Raw genomic sequence first — 25,894 nt, forward strand, 5'->3', positions numbered from 1 at the left:
TTTATGAAGATTTATTACCAATCAGTAATATACTGGAATTCAGCGAAGTAATTATTATACACTGCGCAAAATAATTAACGCACTTTATGGAAATCTCAAATTTATTCTACAACTGAAGGTGTTCTCAATGATAATTATTTTCATCAGAATTATGCATGCATATGTTATCCACTTTCAACGTTTTTCTTCAATAGAGATGTTTTTTCCCAGCAGGAATAAAAAAAGATGAGATTATCAGATTTTGAATGTATTGGCTCCATTCTGAAATCAGTTGTTCTCGATCAATTCTAGTGATCAATAGTTTTTCTTTCGTTTGATTTTCTACAGTCGATCGCTATGCAACGCGAAACATGCAATTTGACTCAAGAGGAATGTGCCCAAGCGGTAATTTTGCGAGAAGAAGGGTGGACATACACAAGAATTGCAGAAAGGTTTGGAGTTTCCCATACAAGTGTGTCCAGAATGTTGCAGCGATTCAGGGAGACAGGTATGAGTGTGAAAAATCAAACGAAAGAAAAACTATTGATCACTAGAATTGATGAAGAACAACTGATTTCAGAATGGAGCCAATACATTCAAAATCTGATAATCGCATCTTTTTTTATTCCTGCTGGGAAAAAACATCTGTATTGAAGAAAAACATTGAAAGTGGATAACATATTATGCATCTATAATTCTGATAAAAATAATTATCTTTGAGAACACCTTCAGTTGTAGAATAAATTTGAGATTTCCATAATGTGCGTTAATTCTTTTGCGCAGTGTAAATGCGCTTAATCATCTTCTGTCTACGTGATACAAATATTTGATTGACAAAACTGTAGAAATCTACGGATTTAGAATTGGAATATAGTCAGAGTGCAGATTAAGGTCGATCCAATTAGTGATTTGAATGAAATATATGCCACACTGCGACATGTGACCAATATTCAGAGAATACATGATGTCGACACTTCTTCACTAATTCTCATTAAATTTTGTGTCCAAAATCCCTGCCTAGAAATGTCATCTATGTGACTATTCAACTCGGTGAACGGCAGTGTTGCTAGAATCGATTTTCCATATCTGATATCAGAGAGAACATTTCGACCAATTCATAAATGATTACATAAATTCCGCTGTGATTTCAAATTGAATCCAATTGAATTACTTCCTAGAAAATGAATAAGAATTTGAACCAACTTCGAAATCTACATATTGAGCATTGTGATGGTGGATACGTTGAAAAGCTCTATTTGATTACTTCAACTAAAATATTTGGTATCAATACGATTCCATTCTTACTATAGATTTTAGACTTTATATAACTGGTGTTTTTTAGCTGAATGAGAAGTTTCGATTGTTGTTGTCTATGGTTTTACAGTTGAGAATGTCAAACTGTGTTGACATTTCTGTTCAGTAAGATTTGACAATTAGTCCTGAATCGTTTAACGCCAGAATAAATCTGTTTTACGTAAGCAGCTTGGCTCACGTGCCTAGAAAATACAACTCGTGCGAAAATTTGAGGTCTTATAACCATCGTTCACGTTGCATTCTGCTGATTGGACTATATGCGGGAAATCATTTATATAGGCAAAAAAAATTTCTTTTTCCGAAATTCGAAGCTTTATTGTAAAAAAACTGGTTATACATTTATGATTCAGAATATTTTCCAACGCTCGCCACTACTTTCTCCCATTTTTCTGACAGCGTAAGAATCCCGCGTTGAAAAAACAATGTTCCAAAATTCTTACAAAATCGTTTGTAATTTTCAGTATATATATTTTAATCGACAACAATCGTTTGAAGTTCAAAAAGAATTTGGTTCAAAATATGAACGAAATATTCAGATTGGAATTAATTCATCTCAATTAGCATTGAATAATCGCTAAACTGTAAAAAAAGTTTAAATATTGAAAAAGTTCTATACACTTCAGTTTTCTTGCATTTCCTCAATATTGTTGAGCAGTATAACTACTTGGCACAGCTGTTAAGGTTTGAAATCGTGATTAAAAGGTAGCAGATGATCCGAAATTTCCAATTTTCGTTTGTATTCAATGCAGTGGATATTTTATATCTAAACAAAACGTGTGATATGGTATTGTCACGTTGTGTTAGTTAGTTAGTCTTTCCGAAACTTCATTCTGTCTCATACCCAAATTCAAGCAATTTTTTTTTTATTTGTACTTTGTTCATTCATTTTACAGGATGTATCATAAGTAATTGGAAATATTCTATCAATAGCATCTTCTGAATGTAATTTGTGAAGATTTAACCTGAGATACATCAGGGTGCTCTATTTCAAAATTTGAAAAATTTTGTGCCAGGTACACTAAAAAGATTACTACCTTCATATTATTAGACAGGAGGTACAAATCCTACTAAATTATGTGAAATAAACATTTTGGGCTACTAACACAGGCGTACGATTGGGATAAGTAGCTGGTTGATCTTTCCTCAATTCTACGCCTCTGCCGGACTTGCAATTTCATCATGATATTTCTCCGTAAATATTGTACTCTTTATTCAAGGCGATAAAGTCACTATTTCTTGGGATATATCAAGTTAAACATGAGACAGCACGATAATTTTGATATTTTATTTGATAATTTGATATGAGCGAGTATTGATTATTTCGGTGTTTTGGATCATTATAGATTGCAGTTATTACGCAAATTGAATAATGCTGTAGTTTCGAGCTAAACTTGAAATATAGTGACTTTATCATTATGAAGAGTAGGTATATTTACGTAGAAAGTGTTGAAGAATCGAAAAATTCTGATAAAATTGCAATTCTTTCAGTGGTGTAGAATAAGGGGAGGATCAGCTAGTCACTTGCCCCCATCGTAGGTTTATTCAAAATAATTTAGTGAAGTTTATAGAACCCACACTTCCTGCCGAATATGAAAATTAAGTCAAAAAGATTTAGTGCACCAGTCACAGTAAATTAATTTACAAATTTTGAAATTCTCAAACGAAAGAACATTTCATTTTGTTGATTTCGGTTTTATCAGAATATCTTTGTTTCAAGATTCTATAGTTGAAATATTTACAACAATTTATGATACAACCAGTAGAACCTGACTCATCTTTGGTTGCTTCTTCGATGGGACGCAAAATGTGTCTATCAAAAGTGTCTTCTAATGTAAATTCACTATTTCTGGATAATTCCTATTTTCAATTGAAATACCTACTCAAAATTTCATTCCGTGTCTAGGTTAAGGATGAATTTATAAACTGTGTGATATTTATATTGATTCACCTGATTGATTAAAGATCAGTACATCAGTACATGCGTTATCTTCGTTTTGTTTGACCGAGTGTAGATTTTCAATAAATTTCTATATGAATAGAGCGCATTTCAACAATGAATTACCCTTGTCTTAATAAATTAACGTTTTTCGAAGCTCTTCAAGAAGTTCCAGGATTCCTTTACCGAATATAATTGAATGGAACTAAAATATCATGGTAATTCAATTCGAAATAAAACATAATTCACTATTAACGGGGTTTATATACTTACTATTTCTGCAGAATCTGGGTTTCTGACGAATTTTCTGCATTCTCTTGATAAACGTTAGGCAGATATGGCAATGAGACTCCTACACTAGATTCTGTACAATCTGAAAAAGGATCAAAAAAAATTGTGAGAAACGAGCAGTCGAAGAGTAATGCTCAGAATAGATCATATCAGGCCGACAGTCTAAACTTTAAGTGAATTAGCTAACTTTCTATGAAGAAGTACAACCAAAGGGAGAATCCTGAAGTTATGAATAAAAAGAATATTTGACTTCCTTTTTGTGATAATTAAAAAACCAGAAGTAGAAAATTGTTTTGATTCATAATTTCATGATGAACTCCCGTGAAATTAAGACCGAAAGAATTGAATATAGAAATTATCCTATGATATTCTTCGGCATTTATAAATAATATGCCATAAAATAGATATTTGAGAAAATTGTTTCAATGATTCATGATTGCTTCAGTATGTTATTAAAAGTGCTAGATAATGAAAACTCGAAAGCAAGGATCAGTGGAGTACGTAAGTACACATCTTCTGATAATTTCTAATTATCCTAACACTCTGATCGTATGCCATTTTGGTATCAATTTTTGGTGTTGCATGAATTCTTTACTCACCTAATTCTATTGGATCAGTGCAAGAGGTACCTCTCTCGAAAAATGGTTTTCTACACTTCTGTGTACCCTGAAAAAAAAATCATTCATTTAAACTTAATGTTTTTCGACAGTTTCATGAAGGGTATTTTATAATTTAATAATTATATAATTATGATTATAATGGCAACATTGTGTTTTATTTTTCACATTTCTCATTTGTGTTGAGTAGGTAATGCCATTAAAATATGGAAAGATACACGCTTCAACAAATTTTAGAGATTATCAAATTTATTTAGGTTGAAAACCTACTTTTCAAAATTTCCACATGATTTTGAAAATATTGATTTTATATAGTTAATTTCTAGGATGTAGCTAGTCTTATCATTCAAGATGAAATACTCTGTGGTTTATTCTCGATCTAGCAATCTCAGATTTTACAGAATTTCAATTGTTGCGAAACATGTTACATAATGTTTATTTGTTAAAATTACATGAACTTTAATATAGCGGATCTTTCGGTAAGCTAATAAATCACCCTGGATATAAGTTGTTTTTCTTCTTGACCTTCCACGAACTTCAACTGAATACCCTGTATATTCGCTGGCTTTCAAATCTTTCACGAAATTATTCAATGGAAAGATTGACCAACTAAATATTCCCAAGACAATGGTAGCAGATGATAAACAAGAGTAATAGTTCAAGGTTCGCCTTCATTCAAATATTTCTCATCAACTAATGAATGTAAAACCGAAACAGATAATAGATAACAGAATTGTGTACATACGTGTATGTTTGACGACGAGTACAATAAAATAGCGATTCCGATTTTATCTTATCGGTCTACTTGAAGGATCCTATACAGAAGTTTTTTGCGACATAGTAGAATTACTTTTGTCTAAAATTAGGTTGGGGAAAAATAGCTTCTTAAAATTGAAGGCTACACCGGTCTCACAGAAATGAACGTAGTCTGTTAGGAATGAAAGATTTACATGTCATATGTTTTTTTTTAGAATGGCATGACTATTTTCGACATCATTCCTTGGAATTTATTCGATAAATAGAAAGGAAATGAAGTATATATATATATAAATATAGTTTATATCATTCTATTAATTATTTTTTATGAACTCACGAATTTTATGATAGCTATTATAAATTATATCTATAAAAAATCATTAATAGGATTTTTCATTTTTATTCTACCTATAGCATTATGGATACGTGTGAGCCTGCAGCTTCATTCAGAGTATTTTGAATTGAAGATAACTACTCAACTTTTATAAAACGATTATAATAGAATAAAACTTATACAGTGTGTTCCACCATTGACCCGTCACTCTGTTAAGGTTAAGCGCTGGAATTTCCGAAATTATTTACGACACAGTATCATTTGGCTCAAAGCTGCATTTTCAGATTTTTCCTATATACACAGGTTGTACCAAAAATGTGTAAACGACCAACAAAAACAGAAGAAGAAAAAATAACATGTGTTTTCTACTTTTTTTTTGTTTTTCATTGAATTTTGAGGTTGCATGAAATAATTGAACCCAATTTGTTTGGATTTTCATATGGTTAAAACTTACCGTTTCTGAAATATTTCGATTTTTCATAAATTGGAGATTCTTTAGAGAAACCAAATAACTCCGAAAAGAATTAATTTATTTGAATGAGTCTCTGAAAGTGAATTTTTGAAGAACGGAAGTAAGTACGGATTCTTTAATATTAAATCTACTGGTTCTTCAAAATGAAACATTTCATTAAGTGTGTTTTTCAAAAGTTTATAGTTAAGGGCTCATTCCAGATGGCACACCCTACATTTTATTTCTTTATTAGGTAGTAATAGTCATTAATGAATCGTCTCATTTTGAATACCCCGTAAAGTTCTCAATGATTATCATAAAGTCAGTACTTAGTTCCCTTTTTTTAGTATTCACTATCCAAATCACATTTGAATAAATTCATTCATTTCGCAATCATGATCAGAATAATTTTCAAGACTAGAAAAAAAAATAGTGTAGGGTAGGAAATTTCATTAAGATTCGTTAAAAAAAAAATTTTTAAACGATACAGACTTCTCTATAACTGACAATATATCTTGCAAGGCAGTTACTAGGTGAGTTCTACTTAAATAGTTAAGCACTTTTGGCGTCGGAGTCAGAAGAGTAAACAAAGTATTTGTTTACGATTGATGTGTCAGTATGTCTAGGTTATTTTGTTGATGAGTACATCAAAATATTCATTAATCCCGTTCTCAATTTTTGTGGCATTATCAAGGAGACAGGGTTAATATATTTTAGGCGTCGGTAAATTATTTTATCTACATCTGCTTCATTTTGAAGCTATTTGACAACTGATTTTGCATCCATTTGCGTTCAATAATGGAACGCATTACCTACACAACTCAAAAGTACATTACATAACGAGAGTTGTAAAAAGTATATTACGCTCGACTAGAAAAAGTAATTCTAGAAGTGCGTAATTGTCTTACAAGTTATGTAGGTACTATACACTAGCTACGACCGCATTCATGTCCATTAAAACATAGGAAAATCCAAAAACTGATGGCGAATCCCAAAACGCCAAAAATCAGCTATGCGGGCTGTTATTCGTAACTGATAAAGGTTTTATCTTATTGGTTAATCGCCGTGCGATTTACTTTACGTGATTCCGTATTGGTTGTTGATCATGCTCTATGTATGTTGATGGTAAAGTAAATCGCACAGTTTTACGTTGTACAAAGTATAAATGGACAGCTATGAAATTGGCGAGTTGTACAGGGTGGGCAAATTTCGATGTTTTAGCACTACAACTTTTAAGCCAAAGGAGATAGACCCTTCTCGGTCTCTTCTTCTGAGAAACTAACAAGGGTAGTATTCATTTTTGGCCACCTTCTTTTGTTTTCGAGTTATAAGCGAAAATTGGAAAATTGGCGATATCGAAAAACATTTATATCTCCGCTAATACTGATGATAGAGCACTGAAATTAAAACATCGTACAGTTTCAAAAGGGTTTTAATTAAGAAGCTATGACCCAAAGTTATATTTTTTCAAATGGGGACACTAGATTTATGTGCCATTTTTCGAAAGCTTTTCAATATTTCTATGGTTTCAACTGTTGATGACCATAGAAAAATTGAGCTTCCTATAACAAGAGTAGTGTCCTTCCATCAATCTGATTATTTCTATGCTTTTTCCTAATTTTTACAAAATTCGAATCTAGGTATATATTTTCTTAAATATTTTTATAAAATATATTTGTATTTTGTATAAATTAGTAAAAATCATAGAAATAACCGGATTACCTGGAGGACACTTCTCTTGATGAAGCTCAATTTTTCTGTGCTCGTTAACAGTTGAAACCATATAAATATTGCGACTTTTAGGTGGAAAAAGGTTTTTGACCATTTTCTTTTATCTAATTACACAAACCATACGATGTCATACATTTTTGAAATCAGGAAAAATTAAGCTCTCAAAAATAGCACAGAAATCTAGAGTTCCCATTTGAAAAAACATAACTTTGGGTCATAGCTTCGTAACTAAAAACCCTTTTGAAAGGACGAGCACGCCACTGGATTCTACGTGAAAAAGTGCCAGTATGATATTTTTCGATATCGCCATTTTTCCAATTTTCGCTTATAACTCGAAAACAAAAGAAGGTGGCCAAAATGAATACTACTCTTGTTAGTTTCTCAGAAAAAGAGACCGAGAAAAGGGTATCAGATTTTGTCTATCTCCTCTGGTTTAAAAGTTGTAGTGCTAAAACATCGAAATTTGCCCACCCTGTACCCTGTGGAAAAATAATTAACTCACGCCTAAAATACTTGGCTATGTTTTCATAACAATGCATTCAATGTTACAAAAATTTAATATTTTGATATATTTATCAACAAACTGATAGTCGTCACATAGTTGCAAGAAAAACTTCTCATAACAAACTTATAAAGATGGACCAGCAGAACGAGATAGGTTGAAATTAATCTTCGTGAATATCTGCCAACTTAAAGATTCTTCTTTCAATAATCACACTAGCCATTATCAGTCCAGAAATTATCGTGTCAAATGACACCACTTTAAGCCAATTATAACTGACAAATCACATTGATAAAAAACATCAAAATGAGCCACCTCATGTCCCAAAAGTCATCCACCAAAAAGACACACAGAGTCTAGACAAGCAACCATAAATTTCCGACGCACTTTCACCGTCTCGAAAAGGTCACGAATTTCTATGGAGACCTGCCTCCTAATATCCCCAAGGAAACGCCGAAAAAGGGGGGAAATTGAAAATCCCTGTCCGCCCCGATTGTTTTTATATGCAACATCAAGGCGGCAGAGAATTCATTATTGTAGCCCGAACAAATTTACCGTCATTAGGAAGTGAACGTGCCCTCGCCAGTCAAGAGTTATATCTGCATTACTGCCTAACATGGTATCTCCATTAACCAGGAAGACTGTTCTGGAGACTGATCAGTTGTGGGACGAAAAAATCGAGGAGGCGTTTGGAGGAGGCTCGACGGCAGAGAAACTGGGTTAGAATCACACAAGGAATCACAGTAGTTCATTAATGAACCACTGTTTTGTTATGTTTTCACGAAATAAATAATTAAAAAGTTTGACTTTAGACAATTTCATTCGAACTTTTATTGGATCGATGAAACCAAATCATTTGCTGGGTTGGTGCATAACTATCCTAAGACTATTTTGCAAGAAGTCTAGAAAAAGGTTCAGAGGTTCATATACCTTTAATTTTTGATAAAAATAATATTTTTCTCCGATTGACAGCAAATATTTATTTTGTAGACACATATCAATCTGTAAAGTATTACTTTTCCTGCCTAGGCAGCAAAGTAGTTATTCTCAATGCGAATTAAACATTCTACATTTTCTGACAATCAATATTGTTTGCCACTTTCCTTATTTCTGGAGGAGTTAGTAGTCGCTATCACTATCCATAACTTAAATATATCTTATAATTCCACAAAAAACTGTTAGATATTTCATAAGTTGTCAAACTAAAATTATCATGAACATATACATTTCCATAGCAACCAATCATTGCAACAATTGCGATTTCTATTCCATTTCGTTTTAATTTATCACTACAGGAAAAATAAAAGATTGTGGGAATTATAATAATTTGCGAATACAATATCCTACATATATCATTATAAACAATCGAGTAAAAAATTATATGTTCAACTCGGCAGCAAAGTAGATTGACTGCCTTGGCTGAAACTATCAGCCGCGGCACCACTAATTTGCTACCTAGTAAAACAAATAACTATTCTCATTTTTACGTGTACTGTCTTAACACGCGTGCATATGATAAACTTATATGTTCATTCAAAATAAAAGCATTTTGAACCTTTGACGGCGATTTTCTAAACTTTTTGCAAAAAAAATTAGTATAGTTTCGCACCAAGCCAGCGCATTGATTCAAAGAATACGTACATTGAATTAACGTATAACTTTGGTTGATTCAATGAACTAATTTCATTGGGACAACGGAACTAATGCATTGGGCCAATGAACGCGTTCATTCCAATAATGAATATCGTACATTGACTCAGAAAATACGTACGTTAATAACAATAATGATTACACAGGGCAACAACAAAAATTTTTTTTGGTGCCTGGAATTTTAGAGTTGATTTTAACTATATTTGGGACGCTAAATCTGAACGTGCAATCCGTTTTTTTCTATCAGCTCCACATTTTAAGATACATCAACTTATCTACCAATGTGGGTATATTCATTTACCCATAGTTCTAAAATTATTATATATTCATTAATGTAGGTACAATGGTTTTATTGAGAGTCTATAATTGAGTGAATTCAAGGTAAATCTATAAATAGCAGAACCATTGCCTGTCAGGTACCTAAACTGACCCTTTTAATCCCCTAACTCGGGTAAGTAAGAGAAAAAAATCATACTTCCTCCGTTACATATAAAGTTGGGCTTAATGAAGCAATTTGTAATGGCTCTTGATAAGAATGGGTCATGTTTTGCATATACATATAGGAGTAAAAATGAGTCAGTTGATCACAGAAAAACTCAAAGCAAGGATATTTGACGTCCCACAAATAAGACAATTAATTTAGGATCCTGTCTTCATAAATTCAATGAATCAAGTTGAACGAGAAGCTTGGACATCATTTGTTGCAATGTAGAAAATTTTCTAGGCAAACATAAAGCTCAAAACTATGTTGAAATGGTTAATAACATGCTTAATAGTTTCAAATCGTTAGGGTGCATTCTGAGTATTAATATACACTATTACACAGCCACTTAGAACGTTTTCTAGGAAATTTAGGAGACTTGAGTGAGGAACAAGGTGAAAGATTTCAGCAAGATATTAAAGTTATGGGGGAACGCTACCAAGGAAGATGAGACATGCACATGATGGCAGATTACTGCTGGAGTTAAAAAAAGGACATTCAAGAATGTCGCGGAAAAGAAGCTTTCGAAGTGTTGAGTGACTATTTGATTTCTTCAATGTTTTTTTTGTTTGTTAAAATAATATTGTATTTTGTTTAAAAAAAAAATTCGTATCTACTTTTGTTTACCATACTTACGGATTCGAGTTAAAATAATGTAACTTATATTTCTCTAAAAGTGTAAATCTTAAAAATTTGAACTTCTAGATAAAAATTAATACGTTATTTGAATTCAAGACTTCACATCGATATAGAATCAGCTCGAAAAACCTCAACACCAAAACAGTTGTTGCCCTGTGATCGTACATTGATTCAACGAATACGTACGTTGAATTAACGTATAAAGCTTGTTAGTACAATGAACAAATTTCAATGTGACAACAACACTCATTCATTGGACCGATGAATTTTCATACGTTGAGCCGAAGAACACATTCGTTGTCGTGATGTATCATATTTACGCACATTCGGTACTTTGTCCCAATGATAATTGATTGTTGGCACAATGAGCGCGTTCACCGGCTCTATTTCGATAAATAAATTCATTGCCCCAACTTACTTTTTAGTTGTATTCACGTACTATTTTCGTTCAGTGATTCGAAAACCGTAGAATTAGGTCAATGCGAGACCAATTAAAGAAAATATCTGAAGTAAAGGTCGCATTCCCAATTATCGTTATTATCTGGGCAGATTGTGGATTTTGATTATCTGAAACTGATTTAGATGAAACGTGAATTGTACCTGGCGGCAGCCATATTTCAAGTCATAGAAATGTCACCAGCTGTCATTTGTTTTGTACGTACATTCCGTCTAGAAGGTATCGGGAATGGAAATGGATGATTTAAAAAGCACATTTGAAGGTATCGCTTTCGCTAAGTTGGACAACTGTCCTACATGCTCACGAGAGGCGTTACCTTGGGAGTAACCTAACATTTAATTTGTCTATACAGAATGTTCCTGAATTGGAGATACAAACGAAAATGACAGATTCTTCGGATCGTTTTAAGAAATAAACGACCTAAAAACATGGACCGCAAATATTTTGTTTTTTTTTTTCAAGTTTTCTTCTCATACCACCGTCCCTTCAACTTAAATTTGACATAGATATTTCAATTATTCAATTTAAAGATTTTATCATCTGATATGCTTATTTTGAATACAAATCTACAGAGTGATATTATTTCTCGGAAAGTGCCCGCTTTATTCTTCAAAAAAAATGTTTTTATCCCCTGGTAGTTTGAAAAACTTTGGTCCAGTACTAGGTACACTTTTGGTTTTTTTTTTTTGTAGTTTTGTCGTATTTTATAGTGATTTCGATAAAGAAAATTTCAAACAATTATCTAGTACCTAATCCAATCCTCAGAAGAATCCTATCTATTATGAATATCCAGTCAATAAGCTGTGATGAATAAATTAATTATAAATTTTGGTACTTATTTACCCAATCTGTAATGAAGATTCGATAAACTGGTATACTCACAAAAAAGAACGACTACAAGAAACAGTCTGTATCTCGAAAACAAAGCGTTTTCCGATGATTGGAAATGTCGGAGAACAGAATCTGAGTGGAACTTCACATCTCTAGCGTTGAAAATTTTACGTAATTCGTCAAAAACCAAATATGTGAAAAAAATCATAGATTTCGGACCTCAGTAATGCATGACAATTAATTTCTAGCTAATTGCAATCTTATCAACCAACCCCCTTCTTATTTCATTTATATGGCTCTGGCTGACATTTTTTTCTTTCGAAATCCAATTATTTTTTCATATGATAGTGTTCAGTTGAAAATGTTCTAAAAATATTGTGATTATTGCATTCTTCGTTGGGGCAAGTGTAGGTATATTACCTTGAAGGGCTCACTCCAAAGACAGTATGAGAAAATTGTAAAAATGATTCATATTTAATGTTTCATGAATTATCGTTTTTTTTTACATAAAAGTAAATCGACAATTTCACATTGTAGAATACACGCTTCAATATTCGTTTACTCAAGAATTGATACAAAAACTCGTCAATCCATCGAATTTTTGAAAGAAATTCAAATTCAACTTTACAGAAGCTTTAGCATCAATTAAAACGAATGAACTCTTAGAACTAAGAGAATTTAGAAACATAATGATCCAAAGTTTCAAAATTTCGTCTGAATTCAACTTAATAAGGTATATTTTCAACGTCATTTTAAAAGATCATTTTGAGGTGTCAGGCCTTTTATGTTCGAAATCGCCTTAGGCCTCCCGCCTTAAGTCTTTCAGCAGAGGATTCAACAAATATTACTAGCTTGCATACCTTGCATACAATAAACGGAATAGGAGTATGAAAAGAAAGTACCACCTCTTGAAAATTCCACCGAATAATACTCAAAAGAATTAGTTATTGTCGAAAGAAGGTAAAACATGGCAATAAAGTGGGCAACGACAAAGGAAGCGTAAAATGACAAAGGCGGCAACCGAATATTTTGGCGCCATAATTAGGTACTGCAAAATCTTGAAACTTAACAGCTCAATGTCTGGATGGAATATTGGAGTTCGACGCGAAGTATTGGAATGAATATAATTTATGATGATGGCCGGAAGTTTCTTGTTATTTTAGTTTTTCATGAATATTCAGTGTTCTCATAGGGATTTTCATTATCATAATTCATTGATTTTCGGAAATCCGGCAAATAAGTTTCATTAAATTTAAATTTGGCGGAATATTTTTGTACTATTGTTTTATGCCAACATTTCAACACAAAAAAAAAGATAATTCATAGAATGATTTCCAATAATTTCTCGCAGTAGTTACAGTTCCTAAAACATGACTTTTATTGATGGTTGTTGACGTTTTCCTCAAAACATCACCAAAACGGAGTATCTGAAATCTGAATCAAATAAGCATAGGGAATAGTTTTTTATTCCATGAATTTTTCAATGAATGTCATTTAAAATCATGAAATTATTCTTCGAGTTGACATATATAAATTTGATCGTGACAATTAACACAGAAAAGTTTTTGTGAAATACAATATTAAAGCTGACTTGATTATTGATTGACCACCGTCGTGCTGATATTGTAGATTTCGAAAAAAATTCCGAAGTATTTCAGTGAAGTCATTTCGAAAGCATGAACTAATAAATACGTCAATTAAAAATTATCCACTCACATGAAAACAGTAAACCTGAGATATTCAAACAATATTATGTTTTTCGTATAATGCAATCAAAGCTTACAGATTTCATATGAATTAATGAGATCAAAACCACGCAAAAAACATTCCGATCATGGAATACCCTACATATTATATTGACAAGAGTTCCCTTCCTAACACATGGATGATATTAATAAGTGAAACACGTGCTTAGTTTTAAAAATCAATCATAGTGTAAATAAAGATAATTCGATTTGGATCAGTTGACATTGAACCTAATAAATCGAACTCCATGTGTAGGATATTGAAATTCGTACATTCAGAAGTGTTTCGAATAATTCGAAAATTTTGTTTGGAAACTATGTGTGAAAATTGTAGGTAACATTCCAGGGGGGTCGAAATATTTCGTTCTTTGACCTGATAATTGCACATAATGTGAAAGCAATACCTAGTTCTTCGATAAAAATGAAGTATGAAATTAATATTTGCTTGAACATCAAGTAGAATCAACATTTTCATTGCAACAAATTTGCCAACTCACCTTCAATATAACGCTCTGAGATCTAGATACGCATGATAACTTAGGGATGTTCTCTGAACTGTCATAACTAATATCGTTATGAATGTCGTAATCCACAAAGCTCAGGTCCTGATAACTAACATTAATATCACTCTCCGTCAACGATTTCAAGGACTGCTTCCACTCCTCAAACTTGCTCTTGGTCAAATCCTCCTTCGACTTGTCCTTCTTTATCATATCCCTGAAACTGATGGACCGTTTCAGTAGCGATTTAGATTCCTCTCCGAAACTGATGATCCTCTTCATAAACGAAGGGGTTCGATGAAGAGCAGACTTGGAGGATCCTATCTCCAGGGCCGAATGGAATTTCTGGGACATTCTGAGGGAGTCCCTCCTCTCGGAGGAGTCTTCAGAGGATTCGAACACATCCTCGTCTTCGGGGCTTGTGATGTCGTTTTTATCCTCGTAAATCTTCGGTATCACCTTCTTCTTGAAGATGGACGAGAAGGACAGTCTGTGTTTACGTTTGGACTTCGTTTTGGGCACTTCCGGAGTTTTGAAGATGGGGTTAAAGGTCTCTGCTGCATTTTCCGAGATCACGCACTCGCTGATGCACCTTCTGGAGTTTTTGTCGCGCACGAAGACGTGGTTGTTGTTGTTGAACCTGTCTTTTTTGCGTAGCACCACTTTGTTTTCATCGTCGTCGACGCACTTGGACATGGCGCCGGCTAAGAGTTCGTTTACAATACCCCAAATTTCCTCATCCACTTCTGCTTCAACTCGCGAACCGTTTTCTCCATTGTTGTCGCGCTTCACTTCTATAGGTCTTGAGAACTTTCCGTTCGTCAGCCAGATGTAGTCGTTTCGAACTCTGCTATCGCCTTTTTTCGGGCTGGATTCTGTGACCATCTTGTTAGAATGCGAAAAATCGCGTTAGTACGGGCATAGCGCCTCGGTGTCGCTAGGAAAACAAGGAATATAACCTGTAATTCGATTGTGGAACATTAAACTCCGCAATTAAAACTTATCTCGGCGTACAAATGTTCGATAAACGTCGTCTAGATAAGGATTGTGAGAGAATTCGATTATCTGGATGGCAGAATCCGTGATTCTCACGTATACACACACACACACTGAAAATTTGACGAAAGGTCAGGTCGGCGTGGGAAAATTAGAGCGGATAATAGACATGCAGTCTGGACGTTTTGAATTTGCGTAATGGCGTATTTCTTTTAACCGTCTCGACTGTTGGAATATGAATGCTTTCGGTTTGTTACAAAACGAAGTGTCTTGTGGTGGTATAGAGGAGGGATAATGAAGTCTAGGCAGTCGGCGTTTTGTTAATAACTTTTACGACGGTCCGTTGCCGTAAGGGTGCAATAAACCTTTTCGGTACTTTCAGTAAAAAGAACTTGTTTTCCAAATGTAGGTTATTTTCAATCAGCAATCTTTGTTGTTTCAGCTACCACATCTGATTCTAGTCGTGTTCAGTAGTGCGTTTATGTTCAAAACAACCCTGAGTTTATCGAGTAGGGGGATAACCGGCAACTGTTTTAGGGGAATAACCTACTACGACTGTATTGAATTAATTATAGCCTGAAATTTATCGTGTCTCAGTTTAATATATTTTTCCATTACTGAATCTCTTATTGTTAATTTTTTTCTTTTGGAATTTGTGTAGTTTACAGTGAAGTAGAATTAAAAAAAAACTAGTATGAAATACCTAAAATCGTACAGGGTATCCCAAATTTGATTCTCACCGAAAGCATCTTGAGAACTAGGTACCTATACTACTCCGAGTAAGGGTGTAATAAACCTTTTCGGTGTTTTCGCTAAAAAACTTTTGTAGGACCCCCGATATATATTTTTTCTTAATGAGATAGAAGAAAGCAGATCATAGATAGGTATAGGTATTCGTTCTCGAGTTACAGGGCGTTTCTGAAAATGATCATTTCGCTATATCTTGGTTTATTCGAAAAATTTTTTAATGTTTTATTTACTAATTTTTATGGTTTATATAACAGATCATAGAAATTAATTACCGTTTCAGAGATATTAAGGGAAAATGGTGTTTCATAGATGGGACATTCAATTTTTCTCAAAACAGTTTTTTAGGCACAAATTTGTCGAAAAGCACCTTTTTATCGGTTTTTCATAAATGTCATCCGTTTGAAAGATATTGAGTTTTTCAACTTTTTTTATGGGACATCTTATACACAGGGCGATTCAATGCGATGGCCTGTCAGACATTCATGGAAAACCATGTAAAAAACTAATCCTAATCGAGTTCTGAAAACTTGCATGTTGGGTTTTGAGACAATGATCTTCCTCCCCAAAATATTTTCAGATCTTTACATACAGTCATCAAGAAAGCCATCAATGATGCAATAATATAATGGGTTTGTCATTTGCAATATGGAAATAGCAGTCTGTTTCCGGTATAACCGGAAGTTGTAGAGATCTGAAAATATTTCAGGGAGAAAGACCATTATCTTAAATCTCAACTTGAAAATTTTCAGCACAAAATTATGATTAATTTTCCATAAACGTCTAATAGACCTTCGTGGTGAACCAACCTGTATAAATATTTTTTATTTATTTCTATGTTTACGATATTCTTCCTAAATTTTCGCTGGTTATGATCAACATGAAATTTGGCATGAAGATTAACATTATCATTTCATATATGAATGCGATATTTCATTTTGATCGAATTGGCAGTTATAAAACCAAGGCTGTCACCAGGACCGGCATACTTGATCTTTTGCCAGATCGCCAAATTTTAAGGGCACTAAGTCAGTCAATAAAACAAGACATAATTTTCGACAAAAATATGTTTTCTTATTGAAAATACCACTCAAAAATTTCAAAACGGCAATTTTATTGAAATCCAATAGGCGCACTCAACTAGTTATGAAAATACGAATAGTTACGTTTGAATAGTTAAGAACTACGTCGTCTTTTTTCCTTAGAACACTATATATTTAAAAAATACAAGTTGATGTAATCAACGAAATTTGACAAGATGATTTCAAGTTGAAAATACGTTTTCATATGAAATTAAAAGATGCCTAAGATGATTAACAGAGGTTCCTTCAAATAAAATTCAGATTAATTATGCAACGCAGGGCAGCGAAATTTTATTTTGCTGTGACACCAAAATGTCGGCACCACAGAATACAAAAATTTTAGTTGACGAATTGACAAAAACGACATCCATGTGATTTCATTAAGACCATTACAATTTCTAAAATCGGTATGTACTTGTTCAGTAGATAGATGAAAATTAATAAATCATTTAAAAATTATCGACAAAGGATTATATTTCCACAGGTACACATATGTGAAACTAGTGAAACTTAAATTGATCCCATTCAGTTACAAATTTGAAACAAAAGAAGAAACTAAAGATGCAAAGGCGCACCATCCATCAAAAATAGGGACACACTCTGATTGTTCTCGATTTTCTCACATAACATTAAGCCGTGATGAGCCTTCAATGCAAATAACGCATCACAGCAAAATTCATCCGTCAGACAGGAAATGCTTTCACTGAACATTTTCTTCGGAAAGTATAGTAATTATCGGATAAATTATCATACTACATGTCTCTGATGGTTCATTCTTACGATTTACATTCGTTAATGTGGGAATTTTGCACTTAATTCGCGACAGCTCCAGTAATTCATTAAATGGAAAGTCGACTTCAATCGTTTATAAATTGTATTTGATATGTCGAAGTAGCATCGAGGCATATGGCGCGAAATGATGCTAGTTTTTCACGTCTATTTTCCGTGATAAGTGCGATAATGTATTATAGATTGCTTGCATGTTCTAATCTCACACTGATAATATTCCGCTCATTATGTTGCAAATCCGTTCATTCTACTTTAACTTGTAGAACAAAATTGTGGGGGAATTTCTCAGTTCAACACAGCTTGGATGGTTTTATTCCATTATTATAATGTTGGTACTCGCAACTTTCTATCGCGAAAACCTAACACCTCGATTTCCCGAAGTGAAAAGGACAACAACTTTTCCGCTTTTTTCATCCCACTCCAAAACGGGGTTGAGCACAATCCCTTGATTTTGAATAGGGATCAGAAGTGTTGCGATAACTAATTTTGAAGATAGTATTGAGTACTATCTGAACTTAAAATTTTGCTTCAAAATATCCATCGATAATGAAATAACAGCGAAAAAAGTGAAAGAGGAAATGTGGAATTTATCTCTAGATTATTATTCGTATCCGACACATTTTGAAGGTGTTTAGTAGTAATTTCAGATAAAATTATCGTTCCGAAGATTTAATTCAATGGTGAGGAATATCAGTCACAAGGAAAAGTCGTATACAATTTATTCAATGGCAACGTTTCTGAGCATTTAGCTCCTTCTCCTAACCTAACCTAACCTGAAGGAGCTAAATGCTCAGAAACGTTGCCATTGAATAAATTGTATACAACTGTTCCTTGTGACTGATATTCCTCACCATTGTTTAGTAGTAAGAACATTTTCACTATTTTTATCTATCATTTCATTATCGATGAAAATTTTGAAGCAAAATTCCAGGATCAGATACTACTCGATAAAATCTTCAAAATGAGGTATCACAGTACCCCTCATCACCATGCAAAATCAAGAGGTTGTACTCATCCCCGTTTGGGGGTTGTAGTTAAGGGGATGCGAAGCACGGAAAAGTTGTTCCCCTGGAATCTGAAACTGGCGAATCTTGGTGTTAAGTTTTCGCTGGACCTATATATACAGAAAAAAGTTGTGCCAACCAACATTTTTTTAATGATATTTATGGAAATATATCATTAATTCCAATGGAAATTCAGTGAATTAGACAAAAAATTGTATAATCCTTGCCCCAAAGATTCATTCTAAGACTCGTTCAGTTTTGAACTTGTGGAATAATATCAATATCCAATATAATTTAATTTGTAAATGATGGATCAATAAAACTTTATTATTATTAATATTATTATTAATGCCTTCTGTACTTTTAATATGAATAACTCTTCTACCCAGAGATATAAATTTTCCGAGAATTTTTCATTTTGCCCGAAGAATATATTCGAAATTTAGATCAGTTGAATGAATAAATAACTAATCTATTCCAAGATATTTTTTTAAATATCATTGGAGCTATGTTTGCCTCCTCTGAAAAGGTCTTAATTATGAGGTTATATTATACGGAATTTCTAGCAAATATGAATAGTTTATGAATATAGCAATCATTTTACTTAATGGTCTATTTTCTTTGTTCAAATCCCATGGCATAATATTCAATTTTTTCAGGTGAGCCGAAATATTCTGTGAGAAAAGAGGAAACGATGAAACAATCGCATTGTTCCTATTTTTGTATTGAACCCATTTCAAAACTATATATTTCATAGAAGCCACATTTTCATCCGAAACCATTATAAAACTCCAGTGAAGAAGAATATGACTCAATTAATAAAATATATGCAATTTGCCGAAAAAATCTTGCTTGAAGGGATTCACAAAATTGTTTTAGCCTTAAAATTGATAGAACTGTTCTTTATACTCACGCGGAGTTTCATCGTCATCAGACAGTTAATTTGTTTTCGGTAGACCAGTAGACGAAAATATCGCATCAACAATCTTCAATTTTGGTTTTTGAAACTCGATAGTTATTTTTGGCCAAAACTGAAAGACGACCTCATTACCGGCCGATCTTTCCAAAACTCAAATTTCAACTCCCGATCATTTCGTTTTCAGTTGATAATGAGAAATTGCAGTTCGTGACGATTACTAAAGCCGATTCTCAGTTATTTATAATACTAATGAAGAAGCCATCAATATTCTTCTACGAGGTGAAAATTTACAAAACAAGCCACGAAGTGTCTTGTTATAGTTAAGTGATTTTTACATAAAAAAATCTTGATTGTCAGAACTGTTTTGTATTTCACAAATTTGACAGTTAATAGATAAATCCGTGACAGGAGAGTTCCGATTTCCAACACTTAATAATAAGAAATATCGGTGTGAAACTGAGATATTCCTACTCGATTTTGTTCCAAAAGGTATGGCAGTATGAACGTATTTATTAATTAGAGAAAATAAATGTTCTATTCATAGAGGACCCTCAAGCATTTCGTTGTTGGGTAAACAATTAACGTATTGTGGACTGTGGTGATTGAACATAGTTACAGAGCCTTCATACAACACAATCAATTCTGGTTGTGCACAAGCTTATCAGAGGCACTGAAGCAGTGGCGGCGCCAGCGTGGCCAAGGGGGGATCAAAGTTAAGCGAAATTATAGTTCTGCTAATCTTGTAATTATTTTAGCCTTAGTATGTTAAATTTGAAGGGGAGCCAGCAGAATTTTAGGGGGGGGGCTGGGCCCCTCTGGCCCTTCTAGCGTCGCCACTGCTCTGAAGCCGAGGAGTGTAAGAGTCGAAAACATCAAGCATACGAAAAATAAGTGGATTCTTGTTAAAATTATCAGAAAGATGCTCTACTTTGCCAACCTTAGGGAAGACAGACTGAATTTGGATGAATAATACTTATTTTGTGATTCATTGAAACAATCTCAATAGTAGGCAGTAGGTACCTTCAACATAATTACCAATAAAAAGTGGTAATAATAATCGGTAGCAGAGCTGCCATAAGAAATATCCTATGGAGTATTATGCATTACTCTTGTTTGATTTGCCATTTAACATAGTTTGAAAAACGAATGTCTTTGTACGTTCTCGACTTTCCCGATTTGTCGACCTTGACTTAATGACGAGAAAACACCTCAGATATTAATCATGAAAAATTATCCGATGTGTTAAATGTATAAATAGTACCGTTTTGTCATTCATTCGTTTTTGCGGTATTGGTGCATTTGAGACAACTTGAGTGAGTCATCCACGATAGCACAGATCATTTCAAGACAACTACCTATTGTTGTGTCGAGATAATTGGAAATAGAAATGTTCAGTCCTGGAAGTTGCCAAACTGAAGGAAATATCTGATTTCAAGGTTTTAAGGCATGAAAGAACTTTATTATTTGTGCCCGAATCGAATTACTTGTTTTTGGGTCAATAAAGGTGTGGCAATGTATTGAATTTGATATACAGAGTGATCATTTTCGAGATAAAAGTTCGAATAATTGAATACAAGCACCTTGATAAGCCCTTACCTACCGATTGTTTTTTAAAAACCAGAACTTTCGTATCAAATCGAATTCGATTTCTAGACATGTCAGGTAACGACAAAGAAGCAGAAACTCCTGTTCTTCAATTATCAAGTCAATTACCTCCAAACCATGACAAAGCCGTTCCTTTGTTTCAATCGTTGCAAGGTGCATAAAGGCTGGGCAAGCCCAACCTATTCATTTCATTACAATTTCGATTCGTTCGATTTGATTTCCATGTTGGGGGTAAATTGAAGGAAAAAGGAGAAAAAAGCTGATTTGCGCGTTTATTCCGTCCTATTAATGCCAGAAAAATAATAATTGTTTTCCAAGCAACTTTGGGGAATACCAGCATCTGGATGGGAGACCGCACTGTATGCCAATACGTTTTCTCAAGGTATAACTCTGAGAAATTTGTTTAGGGTAGATTACATTTATAATGCACTACCTGTTGAAAGCAAGCAGGTAAAGAATAATCGTTTGTTCAATAAATCAGTTGAGGAATTTTTGTTGAAGACGAGCTCTTATACTCTAGAAGAATATTTTGGGAATTCTTTTTAATTGTTTTTCTTATTTGATATTTTTATATATTTTTTTTCTGGTGACATATCCTATGCGAAATGTATTAAATTGTAAATATGTGGTTTGAAGGATAAATATACATTATTATTATTATTATTATTATGAGTGTACCTAGAGTCGTTTCTCTCGAATTTTTCATGATTGAACTGAATTTTCATCAGCAATATTATGTAGTTGGCCTGATTTTAATCTACTTGCAACTATTTATCGCCAGTTATATAATCGACTAGATTAAAGAATTCGATGCATATAGATTATGAATTTAATTCAGAACCCTAGTGATGAATTTTGATTCAGATAATTTCCATAGACCGCTGGACTACCTGCCACAGGATTAACAACATCTGATATCGAGTCTGATGTAGATGAACAACACTATTGTACTAATGGAAGGGACTAATCCATGATTTGAATTGTCTTCTTATTGCCTTATTAAGAATAGAATGGTTGATGAAGATTCAGTTAGAGTTATCGGATTAAATTATGCCAACCGTGCAAATAACAAGAGAATTGTAGATTTCTACCATAGAAGAAAAGTTACATAAAATTCGAAGTTCACAGTATTGAATTAGTTTTAAAATGAATTTCGACCAGTATTGATTACAGAATACAGATTTAACTCTAACAAAAACATCCCTGTTTCAAATAAAACCTAGCGGAAGTTTTGACACAATTTATGATAATTCTCATCGCATCGAAAGTTTGAAAATAAATAATAAAATAATGAAGATTCGCAATAATAAAGCACTTTTGGATTGTCGTGAAGCAATCAGCCGCCAATAGTGAAACTGGTATAAAAAATTGAATTATAAGGGCAAGTTAATGATGTGAATATTCGAAACCGTATGCGTCGCTCAAGAACAACTATTACTTTGGTTACATTAAATATGTGCCAACGGAAATTACATAGCAAACAGAAATTTTTCGCACTCATTCACAAATACCCTGTATATAGAATTAATCACGTGTTGTGATTAATAAAGATATGTGTTTTTATTTGAATTGCCTTTTTCTGATAAATAGAGGTAACAATATCGGAAAGTTGGAAACCACAGCCTTAGATGGTTTCCTAATATGATTTGAGATATCATGTTATATAGGACGAAATGATTAACCATAGAAAAATATATGCAGTGTTTTCTTCAATCGCATAGAGACATTTTTTCTTCGTCGTTTTTTTTTTATTGAAATGTCAGAATTGAGTTAGATTCATAACATGTAAATCTTTCAAGCTGGAGATTCTAAGTTATGAAGTTTTAGATATAGAAATATACTATAGAGAAGACCATAATATACAAACCGGAAAAATTAAGGAAACTCACAAAATCTCAACGAAGTTTGTAATTGATATTCTCTTGAAACCCTTCGCAGATTTTAGCAATTATTAATTAATTGTAGCTTGATTACTCCGGAACATAAACGTTCAGATGCCGTACTCATTTACTCCTTTTTTTGTTATACATAGAAATGAATAAACAAAATGAAAAGTAAGGTTTTATTCAGAACAGCCTGTGGACTGATTCGTTGAAAGACGATAATTTTTACGAAATCTAAGATGTTGCTTCATCTTGTCGAAAAATTTCTTCTTTTCATTCATTACTTTTTCTCAATTTTGAGAGAAATTACAGCACTTCATATGGTTTAACGACAATTTAATGTTTTGAATCGCAAATTTAATTTCAATTGATATCCTGAACCAAAAGTATGCACGAATTCCATGGAAAATTAATTGTTTTGATGAATTCAGCCATCAGAGACCTTCGTATGGTAGTTAAAAAAAAAAGCATTGAATTTATTTCACAAAAAATATATAGTTTTTCATTTTTTCATTATCATAGAATCATCAAAGTTCCTAAAATAATGATTCAAACCAATTATCATTTATCGTTTTTTTATTTTATAATGTTTTCATTTATTGATATGAATTCTCAAATTGAAATAGTCAAGAATGTATAATTTTTTTTTGAAGAAACGAAAAGTGACTAAGCTGAGATCAAATAGAAGTGATGAAACTGTGTGGGATTCTCATTTCATTATCAACTACCAAAACCACAAGTGAAATACCTAGTTCCTTAAGTTCCTTGTTTGTTTTTTATGGGTTTAGTTAGGAAATCACAGTTATGAGTAATACACAAGACAAAAGTTGGGATCAAGCTAGTCCGATTTCCAGGAATCTTCCAACGTAAAAACAAAATAAAACAATTCGCAGTAATCCCCATGTTATACAAGTAAACAAACGTCATCCTAACAACACGATAACCAAACATACTTCCATCGTAACACCTGTGATAAATTCGAAATTAAGCGATAACCGAAATTCCTAAACAGTTCCCGTGTTCCACAATCGAATGACAGTCTAGTCACCTTGCCCAGGGGCAAACCCGGGGGATATCAACCTGCTACCAGAAGATCACAACACTCTTTCACACCACCCTGACGGGAATTTTCTCACCACTCACCACTCTTAGTTTTTTTGTTTTGTTTCGGAACGCACCACGATCGGCGACGCCGTTTTTGTTTTCGAAAACGGGTCACCTGCGTAGGGTTGCCGAAAACCCGAGGCCCAAAACTGAAACCGAACGATGGACCTGGTGCACGTCTTTTGCCCGGTCTCGCGCGCTACTGAAGTGGAAAAAGTATAAATGTTAGTCTCTCTCGGCTTGGACTCTCCGCGGATTTACACATTAATTCGCCATGTGACAGATAAGAAGTCGTACGACGACACACGTCGGCATGTGGCAAGGTGGGAGATCGATTAATTATATCAGTGTCTTGCAGGTCGATACGATACCGATTCGTTGGAGCTGATTTAGATCCGCCGTTCACTTCCCTAAATCATCTGGTGATCACTTCCTTCATTACTATGGGTCTACAACGTAGAGCGGTACGACAGGGAGCAATTATTTTGTCCAAATATCAATAATCTTTCAATTTTCACCTTAAAAATAATTAATCATAAGTGAGTCTTACTTACTTTGAAATATGCACACAGGAAAATTAGGAGAACAGACAAAATCTCAACGAACTTCGTAGTTTATTTTCTTTCGAACCCTTCGGCCGATTTTAGTATTTATTTTTTTTTATTTAATTGTGTAGGGTGTTTTTTTTTCGAGGTAAATAACTTTAAGTTGGCATTACTGTTCAAGATGGCGACCGATTTAACAGCTGTCAAGTGATTTATTCTCAATTTGGTTTGGCAATTCATCATGAATAGGCACACGCCTGAACAACGCTTGCAAATAGTGCAATTTTATTTCGAAAATAATGGTTCTGTGCGGAATACGTATCGCGCACTACGTCCATTTTATTTTGTTTAGCGATGAAGCGCACTTCTGGTTGAATGGCTACGTCAACAAACAAAACTGCCGCATTTGGAGTGAAGCTAATCCTCAAGTGTATGTCGAAACACCGTTACATCCAGAAAAACTGACTGTTTGGTGCGCTTTATGGGCTGGTGGAATCATTGGTCCTTACTTCTTCAAAAACGATGATGGCCAGAACGTTACAGTCAATGGTGATCGGTATAGAGCCATGATTACTAACTTTTTCATTCCTGAATTGAACAACCATGATGTCCAGGAGTTGTGGTTCCGACAAGACGGCGCAACATGTCACACAGCTGCCACAATCGATTTATTGAAAGACACGTTTGGTGACCGCCTAATTTCACGTTTTGGACCTGTGAATTGGCCTCCAAGATCTTGTGGTTTAACACCGATAGACTACTTTCTGAGGGGTTATGTAAAGTCATTGGTCTATGCAGATAAGCCACAAACCCTTGACCATTTGGAAGACAACATTCGCCGTGTTATTGCCGATATACGGCCAAAAATGTTGGAAAAAGTCATCGAAAATTGGACGTCCAGATTGGACTCCATCCGAGCCAACCGTGGCGGTCATATGCCAGAAATCATATTTAAAATGTAATGCCACAATATTATCCTGCGGATAAATAAAATTCATGTCAATGG

The 25,894-nt window shown here is 33.7% G+C and overlaps 1 protein-coding gene across 10 annotated transcripts in view; it reads right to left on the bottom strand.

Annotated features, from left to right (window-relative positions):
- Window positions 1-25,894, bottom strand: part of LOC123678563 (pleckstrin homology domain-containing family G member 5) — a 363,969-nt gene that overhangs the window by 226,040 nt on the left and 112,035 nt on the right. Inside the window, exons 1-4 of one of the 10 annotated variants that reach the window (XM_045615663.1) lie at window positions 24,383-24,604; window positions 14,212-15,151; window positions 4,120-4,186; window positions 3,503-3,602 (exon numbers count right to left, since the gene is read on the bottom strand). In XM_045615663.1, coding sequence (XP_045471619.1) covers window positions 3,503-3,602; window positions 4,120-4,186; window positions 14,212-15,099 — 1,055 coding nt within the window. In that variant the 5' untranslated portion in view covers window positions 15,100-15,151; window positions 24,383-24,604. Of the gene's footprint in view, window positions 1-3,502; window positions 3,603-4,119; window positions 4,187-14,211; window positions 15,174-24,192; window positions 24,605-25,894 lie in introns of those variants that run through there. The other 9 variants (XM_045615664.1, XM_045615655.1, XM_045615659.1 and 6 more) reach the window with 9 other exon arrangements.

Source organism: Harmonia axyridis, chromosome 4 (assembly GCF_914767665.1).
Source record: "Harmonia axyridis chromosome 4, icHarAxyr1.1, whole genome shotgun sequence".
Lineage (NCBI taxonomy): Eukaryota > Metazoa > Arthropoda > Insecta > Coleoptera > Coccinellidae > Harmonia > Harmonia axyridis.